This window comes from Hordeum vulgare, chromosome 5H, assembly GCF_904849725.1.
Source record: "Hordeum vulgare subsp. vulgare chromosome 5H, MorexV3_pseudomolecules_assembly, whole genome shotgun sequence".
NCBI classification, from domain to species: domain Eukaryota; kingdom Viridiplantae; phylum Streptophyta; class Magnoliopsida; order Poales; family Poaceae; genus Hordeum; species Hordeum vulgare.
This window is the reverse complement of record NC_058522.1, coordinates 117,256,194-117,267,718: the sequence shown is the minus strand read 5'-3', so window position 1 is coordinate 117,267,718 and position 11,525 is coordinate 117,256,194. Positions and strand designations below refer to the sequence as shown.

The window sequence follows — 11,525 nt, the reverse complement described above, 5'->3', positions numbered from 1 at the left end:
GAAGCAATTCTCTAGTGGATGGAAACAAGATAGCAATGCATTTGATACAGAATATCTCTTCACACGGACATATTTTTTTTTATTAAATCAAAGCATATTTTCCATTTACCATTGAAGCAAATTCTTCAATGAAAAGAAACACAATTTTATTTTAAAGGAAGGAAACTTTTGAGCGATATTACATATGAAGGATAAAGCAGATATTATTTGCATTTTTTTCTGCGATGAAGATATTATTTGCATCTAAAGCAAATTTGAATCAAATTAGTTAAAAGATTTGCTTCCTACAAATCTGTTAGTAGTTTCCTAAAACCAATTACTCACGGTGTAGATTGGTGGTTAATCCCACATAATTAAGGGTGTCGTGTGTGCTAACAAGACACAATTATTAGGAAGCAATCAAACAACCATGCACAACCTAATAATAAATTCAGCAACCATCTTACATCTTATCCACTGATCTGATAGGAAGCTAGGATCACTAGTCTGATCCTTAGTGTTTTTCAAAATGTATGTTACTACTCTATGCTACTCTCCGTTATAAAAGTAGTTTCAGACATAGTATACAACCAATACTAAACACCTTGGTCCAAGAGATATTTTAAGCGCCACTCCCTGTGTCAACAAAAAGAGTATAACACGTGAAGGTTTGTCGTTAGATAAAACAAATGTAGACTACTCACAATGAAGAGTAACATAAAGTACTAACATACATATGTTATTAGTCTAAGTTACTACATCGACAGTGGATAGTAACATAAGGGTAGTAACATTGAGTCTTTCATTTATTAGTCTATAATCTTATCTTACATTGGTATCCGCTATGTTACTCCTAGTATGAGTAACATGCTGGATAGCATCTATGTACTACTCCCTCCGTTTCTAAATATAAAATCTTTTTAGAGGTTCCACTAGCGGACTATATACGGATGTATATAGACATACTTTAAAATGTATATTCATTCATTAGACTTATATTTAGAAACGAAGGGAGTAGATAAGTAGATATGTTACTCCCATTGGATAGTCGTGTGTTATCATCGTGTAGTTTGGCTAGCTCGACAGCTTTTTTTTTTCGACAGCTAACCCCATCCCAAATCCTCCCCAATCCAGGCGACAAGGATCTCGCCATGGCGCCGCCGCCCACCGCCGCCGCGGCCGTGGCATCCTTCCGTTGCCACCCGCACATCCTCCGCAGGGCCCTCCTACCCGCTTCGTCCCCGCTGCTCCCCTTCGCCTCCCGGGTGGCCACCTCCACGCCGCTCCGCGTCCAGCCGCTGCGCTTCTCGCTCTCCCCCGTCCCCAAGAGCATCTCCTCCTCCTCGACCTCCCACATCCCCGTCCGCTCCCTCTTCACCGGGATAGTCGAGGAGGTCGGCCGCGTACGCCGCATCGGCCCGCCGCCCACGCCCCCTGGGGGCGGGGGAGACGCGGCTCCCGGTGTTGACCTCGAGGTCGAGACAAAGAACCTCCTCGACGGCACGCAGCTGGGGGACAGCATCGCCGTCGACGGGACGTGCCTCACCGTGGCGGCCATCGACACCGCTGCCTCCACCCTCACCTTCGGCGTCGCGCCGGAGACCCTCCGGTGCACGTCACTCGGCGAACGCGCCGCGGGCGACGACGTCAACCTCGAGCGCGCGCTCACGCCGGCGTCTCGCATGGGCGGGCACTTCGTCCAGGGCCACGTCGACGGCACCGGCGAGATCGCCGCGTTCCGGCCCGAGGGCGATTCAATCTGGGTCACCGTGCGTGCGCCGCCAGAGATCCTGAGCTTGCTCGTGCCCAAGGGGTTCGTCGCCGTGGACGGAACCAGCCTCACCGTTGTCAATGTGAACGAGGAGGCCGGGTGGTTCGACTTCATGCTTGTGCGCTACACGCAGGACAATGTTGTGCTGCCCAGGAAGAAGGTTGGGGATAAGGTGAACCTTGAGGCTGACATACTGGGGAAGTATGTAGTGAAGCTGCTTGCAGGGAGATTGGAGGCAACATCAAAGGCAAAGGCAGCTTCTTGAGCTGTGCCTGTTGGACTGATGAATTACCATCGCTATTAGTGCAGTGTATTCTTGTTTATCAATAATAATAATGCATTTTGCAGTAGTGAGTGAAGCTTTTTTCGTACTGGGGGTATATAATTCATGCCACTGCCTGTTTCCATGTAGAAGCTGTAGCGATTCTGCATGGAGAAGCTTTTTTCCGGTGTGCATGATCTGTGTAACCCAAAGCAAATGAACAAGATTTGTTTAGTTGTTCATCACATGATTCCAGCATTTCTGGGACAACAATGCATACTAGTGCTCGTTTGAGATTATATTTGATCATTGCCTGACCTATATTGGTTGAAGGCTAGTACCTGATTAATACGGCATGCACTCTGGGTTGCTATTTTGAATTTGTGATGAAGATGTGTGTTGCCTAAGAAGACTGCATTCTACCTTTGTGTAATTTATGGCATGAATTTCTTCTGCCAGGATGATAATTAAAAGATTGTTCACAAAATAACTATCAATATAGACTAGTGTATTATTTCTATATGGCTTAAAGTTTATCATTTTGTTGCAAATAGCCAAATACTGAACTGGATTATAATGTTGGTCTTTGTATACTTAACATGAAATATTGGTAATTGAGTAACACTTCTTATTCTCTGAATTTTGCTAACGGGACTATGAGGTGTTTGGTGTAGGTTGCCTCAATAACCTTTTAGATGGAAACAGGAGCAGTAACTAGTAACTATGGGATGAATGGAACTATGGAATTTTAATTCAATAACTCTGACCTTTGGATTTCATGTGTGGTGAAAGCTCAGTGGTCAGCCCCTGACGTTAGGAGTCTTTCGCTTTTGCCAGATCTATAGAGATATTACGAGTCCTCCTTCCCAGATTCCCTCGCCCCGGCCATCTGGTTCACCGAAACATTAGCAATTTCCTTGAATGTGTGTGTTTGGTCCTAGAAGGTACTAGTGTAAGGTTATTTCAGACGCTACTTGGTAATTTAGGGATTGTAAGTAGTTGTAGTATGACTATTAGTACATCATCACCCGAGGAAAACTATGTTTGTTTCTCCTTTCTCCATCACCTGAGGAAAACTACTTTTATTAGACGCGGCAATGCTGAAGTGTAGTTAGTTAGTATATGTCGAGTATTCACGTGTGTTGGCTACTCATAATGCGCAAGACATGAGAACAAATGCAAACATCATGTGTAGGAGCAACATCTCGCTGTGTTTTGTAGAATGCCAACAACTTCAAGTACAGCCTAGCTCCCCGAGTTTCTGTAAGAGCAAAATGACCCATTTCTGTATCTTCTCTCTCGCTTTCTTCGATCGACCGAATCATTGAACTGCTTGTGTTGTGCAGGGGCAACCGAAGGCAGGTGGACTTTCATGACGCCGGTGGCCCTGATTCCATGTAGTTCGTTGGGGAACCTAAACAGCTGTAGAACCCTGTGCGATGCTTGTGTAGTTTCTTTATTTGCTTGTTTGAGGGCATTGTTCCAAAAAATTTCTGCTGGACGGGTGGTAAGCATGCTTGGGACTCAGAAAGGGGTTTCCCTGATGATGTTGTTGCCTAGATTGGTAAGCACTTTGGCATGTAAATGACCCGCTCTTGTTGGACAAAATATGAACTTCCAGCGTAGTGGTAAATGTTGTCTCCTTGTTTAGATAGAGTTCGCGTACAAGAGTTAGCAAACAAGGCTGCTAAATAACAAAGCGCATCTGGTGTAGTGGTATCATAGTACCCTCCCACGGTACTGGTGTAGTGGATGCGCATTTCATTTTTCCTTTCGAGTTTGAACCCTTCTTTTCATTGCTCTGTTCTATTTGATCCCTGTTCTTTGGAAATTGATTTGTTGCGCTGGTCCTTTTGTTTGTTCTTTGAGTTTGAACCCTTTTTGACCTCCTTAATTCGTAGGTTAAACGTTAGTTTTTGCTAACTATAGTTATTTACTTCTAAACTTTTTATTTTTCCCTTTCTTTAGCTGAAAATAATCGGATTTCGTACTTCAACTTGTTTTCTTCCCTACTACTAGAATCAGCCTCCCACCACAATTCTACTGATTCTCATTTTTTAGAAGCTACTATGTCAAGAGACATTACTCTATTTTAGACCGAAATTACAATAAAAATGCCACACCAAGCCACGTCGTCCAAGGGCCTGTGCGGGCTGCGCGATCGCACAGGGCCGTCCAGGCCCCCAAGTTTGAGGTGGCACCTATTTTGGGCCAAAATCGAGCATATTATTCGTTTTGGGCCATTTAGCACGGACTTAGGCATGGCCAGCTAGTCCACCTGTCTCTGTTAACCTGGGCCTGCTCGTTAATCGACACAGCATGCCGATCGAGATCTATCGATCTAGCTGCGTGTCGTCTGCTCAGAAGAGAAAAAATGGCCTCGCGGAGATGAACTGGCGAAGTGCGGCGGCGGCGGCGCACGGAACCGAAGACTAGTGTCGTTCTCTCTTTGTTTCCTGCCCGAAGAAACAACCTGCTCCCCCGCCGGCATGAAGAATTCATTCCTCGATGCTCTAAACAACTGAAAAACTTTGACATGGCTGAATCCGATGAAGAGAGTGTGGACAATTTACCTGAGATGCAATGCCTACCTGATGAGATGGTGAGAGATTTTAGCTCCACTAAGAGATCGTTGCTTGATACCTTGGAAAAAGCTGAGTCAAAAAAGAAAGGGAAGTTTCAAGAGGGGTCTACCAAATGGGGTCCGGTTCTGTCCATCAGGCCAAACACAAGGGGGCATGGGGATCTCAACATTATGGATAAAGCCAAAGCGTATCAGCACAAGAAAAACCTGGAAATTCCCAAGTCATTCAAAGGTAATTCTTTTTCCTCTCTTGATAATCATATTCTTGCCGACCAAGCTAGGAAAATAGATATACATATTGGTAATGGTGAACCTGAACAAAATGCTATCATTGATGACATGATTGGTGCTGAGAAACTAAGATGCCTTCAATTTGCTGATCTTAATCCGGAGATTGTTCTCCCTGATAATTTAGATGTGATTATTCAGAACCAATGCTCACCTGGTGACACTATTCCAAGTTCTAGAACAGTGCCGACACTGCTGTTTTAGTTTTTGATAGTCCAACCCTTCTTACGAAAAGCAAGCCTTGTGGCTTGTCTCACCCATTTAAAATTCCATGATAGGAGCTTTCTCGAATATTAGGGATTTAGGCCAACAAGGAAAACTAGAGTGCCTAGGGGATTTTATTAGTAGTCATAAAATTAACTTTGTGGGTTTCTTTGAAACTAAAAGAGAAAATATTGAGAACCACATTTTGAAATCCATTGCTAATGGGATTGACTTTTGCTAGCATATTCTGCCTGTCGTTAACAGTGCTGGTGGCATCCTTGTGGGCCTTCGAAATGATGTCTTTGAAATCATTGGCTTTATTAATAAAAAAATTGTATGATAGATAGTGTTAAGAATAAAGTCGATGGTTTCTTATGGCATTTTATAGCGATTTACGGTACAACATACAATGATCACAAAGTTGAATTCGTTGTTGAGTTGCATGATGTCATGCATCAGGTGTCATATCACGTACTCCTTGGTGGAGACTTTAATCTAGTTAGGTCTGTTACTCACAAGAACAATGGGTTGATTAATAACCAATTCTCTTATCTGTTCAATGATAGGATTAATAAATGGGGACTCATGGAAATAAAAGTTGCTAATAGGAGCTATACTTGGAGTAACAACCAGGATGACCCTATTTTTGCGATGATCGATCGTGTGTTTGTATCCACATCCTGTGATGCTTACTTCCCTTTATCTGTCCTATCTGCTCTCCCACGTGTAGGGAGAGCGATCATACCCCTCTCCTTTTGGATACTAGAGCTAGGAGGGTTACCTCCCCTAAACCATTTCGTTTTGAGAAATGGTGGCTGGACCAACCTGAATTCACAGAGTTGGTTCGCAGAGCATGGCCAAATACTTCCTTCCTAGATGTGGCAATTGATAGCTGGTTGAACAAAACTAGAACTTTACGGAAAAAGATTAAGGGTTGGAGTATCAATTTAGAGGCTGCTTTGAAGAAGAAGAAAAAAGATCTTCTCCAAGAATTTGACATCCTTGATGTCTTCTCGAAATCTAACAGAATAGATGACGCAGATAGGAATCGGATGGAGGAGATTAAGAAAGAATTAGATGAGATATGGAAAAAAGAAGAAACTGCCTTGTGGCAGCGAACCAGATATAGGAGGATCAAAGATGGTGTCAGAAACAATAAGTACTTTCATGACTTAGCTAACCACCGTCATAGGAAAAACCATTTATATGAGTTGAATGGTGACAATGGCCCTGTTCATTCCACCAAAGAGATGTTGGAGGTTGTTACATCTTTCTATAAAAAAAACTATTTGGTTATGAACAGAAGCATAATATAAGTTTGGGTCCTTCCTTTTGGAAGGAGGATGAATTAGTGACTCCCGAGGAAAACGAATCCTTACAAAAAAAACTTTTCCGAGGAAGAAATTAAAGATGCCATTTTCAGCTCCTATGCACATGGTGCACGGGGCCGTGATGGGCTCTCGTTTCTGTTCTACCAGTCTTTCTGGGAGCTCATTAAAAATGATTTCATGGCCATGGTAAGAGATTTTGAAGAAGGAAAGTTTGACATATATAAGTTGAACTTTGCCATAATTGTGTTAATTCCTAAAGAGGTAGATGCCAAGGATATGAAGAAATTTAGACCTACCAGTCTTGGGAACTGTGGAGTTAAAATTCTCACTAAAGCAATGACTTACAGGTTATCTCCCATTGGAGATAGATTGATCTCTTCCAATCAAACTGCTTTTATCAAAGGGAGATTTATCCTGGAGAGTGTGGTGTTAGCACATGAAGTGATTCATGAAACTAAGCGCTCCAAAACTCAGGGGCTTGTGCTCAAACTAGACTATGAAAAAACATATGATAGAGTGAGCTGGGAGTTTCTTTTTGACATGCTAAAATCTAGGGGGTTTGGTCCCATGTGGATTCCCTGGATTAAAATTGTGATTCTTAGAAGTACTTTTAGTGTGTGCATTAATGATGTGATTGGTCCCTACTTTGTTGGTGGTAAAGGCCTCAAGCAAGGGGATCCTATCTCTCATCTTCTCTTTAATCTGGTTGCAGATGTTTTTTCCGAAATGCTAGTTAAAGCTTCCCAACAAAACTTGATCTCACGGCTTCTGGCTCATGTCATTGAAGGGGGGATTACTAGCCTACAGTATACTGATGATACCTTGTTGTTCTTAGCAAATTCTTGTGACAAAGCCAGAAATTTTAAATGGATCCTTTCTTGCTTTGAAAATTTGTCTGGGATGAAAATAAACTTTCATAAAAGTGATCTCCTGACTATTAACATTGAGGAAGAGATGACTAAAACGTTTGCTCAAATCTTTAGTCGCAAGATTGGTTCTTTCCCCCATTAAGTATTTGGGTGTGCCTCTGCACTATGACAAGCTATGTAGGGAAGACCTTCAGTCAATTATTGATAGGATTATTAGTTGCATTTCTGTCTCGTTGGGTAAGCCTCTTACTTACAGAGGTAATCTGATTCTTTTATGTGCCTGCATTGTTAGTATCCCTGTTTATCTTATGGCGGTTATCAAATTCCCCGAATGGGCAATATATGCTATTAATTCACAAATGGTTCATTTTTTCTAGGGGAATATGGGAGACCTACATAAGTATCATTTGGCCAATTGGGAACTGATCTCCAGGAAGAAATCCTTTGGAGGGATGGGGATTCCCAACCTAAAGGAATTCAATATGGCCCTCCTAGCCTCATGGGGGAAGAGGTTTGTTTATACCCAAAGGAAAGACTGGAAAGAAGTTATTTCATTCAAATATAACACTGAATCTCCCAATTTTTTTGGGCTAAAGCTGACAATGGTTCTTCTTTTTGGAAGAGTGTTACCTGGGCGTTAAATGCTTCTAGGAATTTTTATAAGTGGAATGTTGGTAACGGTAAAAACATCAAATTCTAGCATGACTTATGGGTTGGGGAGTATTCCCTGAAGGTACAATTTTGGGAGTTATTCTATATTTGTAACCAACGTGACTGTACTGTCTCTCAGGTGTGGGATGGAGTAAATCTTAAGCTCTCATTTAGGAGATGTGTGGATAACAGGGGTCTGAATAAATGGAAACAGTTGTTGGAAATTATCCAGGGTGTTACATTATCTGAGGACCCTGATACCCCCATTTGGATGTTGGAACCAAATGGGGTTTACTCCGTGAAGTACTTTTGTAACAGTATTAATTTTGGGGGAGTGGCTTCTGCCATTGGTGATAAACTTTGGAAAGTACTATGCCCACAAAATATCCATGTTTTCCTTTCATTGAGTGTTTATAATAAAATCTTAACCAGCGACAATATAGCGAAGAGCAGGAATTTTGATGATCCTACGTGTTTATTCTGTAGTGAATTGGAATCTGTACAACATCTATTACTTGAGTGTGTGGTTGCTAAATGCGTCTGGAAACTATTTGCTGAGTCTTTTCAACTACACAATATCTCTTGTTTTAATGATATTTGTGCCTTGTGGCAGTTTCATAAGAAAATGCCAGTCCAAAATATGATTGTTGCTCCCTCCTTGTGGAGTATTTGGAGACTAAGAAATAAATTTTGTTTCCAGGGTCGGTCTTGGAGAGGTCTGGATTGCGTTCTTGTGAAACTACAAAGCTTTCTTCAACAATGGGTTGTGCTCTGCGACGCCACTCAGGAGGGAGTGCTTCGGCAATTCGTCGCTAAGCTGGACAAGTTCCGGGGGGAGCTTCTTCGTATTGCCTGGATATCTTCGCATGCGTGAGTCTGAAGAAATAAAACTTAGTTTCAATGTTTGCGTCTGTAATATAAAGTTACTCAATAGGCATCTCCGAAGGTGTCTGTTGAGTTAGCATGGATCAAGACTGGGATTTGTCACTCCGTGTGATGGAGAGGTATCTCGGGGCCCACTCGGTAATACAACATCACATATAATCCTTGCAAGCAATGTGACTAAAGAGTTAGTCACGGGATCTTGTATTACGGAACGAGTAAATAGACTTGCTGGTAACGAGATTGAAATAGGTATGGAGATACTGACGATCGAATCTCGGGCAAGTAACATATCGAAGGACAAAGGGAATGGTGTACGGGATTATATGAATCCTTGACATAGAGGTTCAACCGATAAGATCTTCGTAGAATATGTAGTATCCGATATGGCCTTCCAGGTCCCACTGTTGGATATTCACCGGAGAGTGTCTCAGGTCATGTCTACATAGTTCTCGAACCCGTAGGGTCTGCACACTTAAGGTTCGGTGACATTTCGGTATAGTTGAGTTATAGGTGTTGGTGACCGAAGTTTTGTTCGGAGTCCGGATGAGATCCAGACATCACGAGGAGTTCCGAAATGGTCTGGAAACGAAGATTGATATATAGGAAGTTGGTATTTGGATTCCGGAAGAATTTCGGGCATTGCCGGCAGTGTACCGGGAGTGACGAATGGGTACCAAGGGCCCACCAGGCGGGCCCACCACTCCCCAAGAGGGCCACGTGGACTTGATGGTGGCACAATAGCTCTTAGTGGGCTGACTAGTCAACCAAAGAAAGCCCATGAGGTAAAAGTGGGAAAAACCAAAAGAGGTGGAGAACTTGGAAAGGAGTCCTACTCCAAGTAGGATTGCAGGAGGACTCCTCCTCTCTAGATTCGGCCGAGCCCAAGGGGGTTTCCCTTGGTGCTCAAGGCTAGCCCCTCCTTCCTCCTATATATACTAGAGGTTTTAGGGTTTTTGAGACACATTTCAGCCACGTGCAACCCTCTCCTCTAGTTTGTAGTTCCTCCTCTAGATCGGATTTCTGCGGTGCTTAGGTGAAGCCCTGCAGGAATAGATCACCACCATCACCGATGCGCCGTCACGCTGCCGGAGAACTCATCTACTTCCCCGTCTCTCTTGCTGTATCAAGAAGGCAAAGATCGTCATCGAGCTGTACGTGTGCTGAACGCGGAGGTGTCGTCCGTTCGGTGCTAGATCGGGACGGATCGTGGGACGACGACGGTTTGGATCGCGAAGACGTTCCACTACATCAACCGTGTTTCTTAACGCTTCCCGCTTAGCGATCTACAAGGGTATGTAGATACGATCTCCCTCTCGTAGATGATCATCACCATGAAAGGTCTTCGTGTGCGTAGGAAATTTTTTGTTTCCCATGCAACGTTCCCCAACAGTGGCATCATGATCTAGGTTCATGCGTAGATGAAATCTCGAGTAGAACACAAAAGTTTTTGTGGGCGTTGATGTTCGATTTGCTGCTCTCCTTAGTCTTTTCTCAATTCGGCGGTATTATTGGATTGAAGCGGCCCGGACCAACCTTACTCGTACGCTTACGAGAGACCAGTTTCATCGACTAAGATGCAACTTGTTGCATAAAGATGACTGGCGGGTGTCTGTTTCTTCAACTTTAGTTGAATCCGATTTAACCGAGGCGGTCCTTGGATAAGGTTAAATAGCAATTTTCATATCATCGTTGTGGCTTTGTGTAAGTAAGATGCGATCATACTAGATACCCATAGCAGCCACGTAAAACATGCAACAAAAATTAGAGGACGTCTAACTTGTTTTTGCAGGGTATGCATGTGACGTGATATGGCCAAATACATGATGTGATATATTGGATGTATGAGATGATCATGTTGTAATAGTTAAATATCGACTTGCACGTCGATGCTACGGCAACCGGCAGGAGCCATAGTGTTGTCTTTAAACTAACGTTTGTGCTTGCAGATGCGTTTACTATATTGTTAGGTAGTAGCTTTAGTAGTGATAGCATAGATAGCACGACAACCTTGATGGTGGCACAATGATGGAGATCATGGTGTGGCGCCGGTGACGATGAAGATCATGCCGGTGCTTTGGTGATGGAGATCAAGAAGCACAAGATCATGGCCATATCATGTCAGTTATGAATTGCATGTGATGTTAATCCTTTTATGCATCGTATTTTGCTTAGAATGACGGTAGCATTATAAGGTGATCCCTCACTAAAATATCAAGATAAAATTGTGTTCTCCCCGACTGTGCACCATTGCGACAGTTCGTCGTTTCGATACACCACGTGATGATTGGGTGTGATAGACTCAACATTCGCATACAACGGGTGCAAAACAGTTGCACACGCGGAACACTCGGGTTAAACTTGACGAGCCTAGCATGTACAGACATGGCCTCGGAACACAAGAGACCGAAAGGTCGAGCATGAGTCATATAGTATATATGATCAACATGGAGATGTTCACCACTGAAACTATACTCAACTCACGTGATGATCGGACCTGAGTTAGTAAATTTGGATCATGCGACACTCGAATAACTAGAGGGATGTCTATTTGAGTGGGAGTTTGTAAGTAATATGATTAGCTAAACTCAATTGTCTTGAACATAATCTTAGTAATCTTTGCAAACTTTATGTTGTAGATCAATGGCTCGCAGAGTAGCAACCCTGAATTTCAATACGTTCCTAGAGAAAGCTAAGCTGAAAG

General features: G+C 43.0%; 1 protein-coding gene across 1 annotated transcript; it reads left to right on the top strand.

Annotated features, from left to right (window-relative positions):
* The first annotated feature begins 1,035 nt into the window (after positions 1 to 1,035).
* Positions 1,036 to 2,361, top strand: LOC123397747 (riboflavin synthase). The gene has a single exon (XM_045092285.1). It carries the CDS (start codon positions 1,131 to 1,133, stop codon positions 2,013 to 2,015), a length of 885 nt encoding a protein of 294 aa, XP_044948220.1. The 5' UTR covers positions 1,036 to 1,130; the 3' UTR covers positions 2,016 to 2,361.
* The last annotated feature ends 9,164 nt before the right edge of the window (positions 2,362 to 11,525 follow it).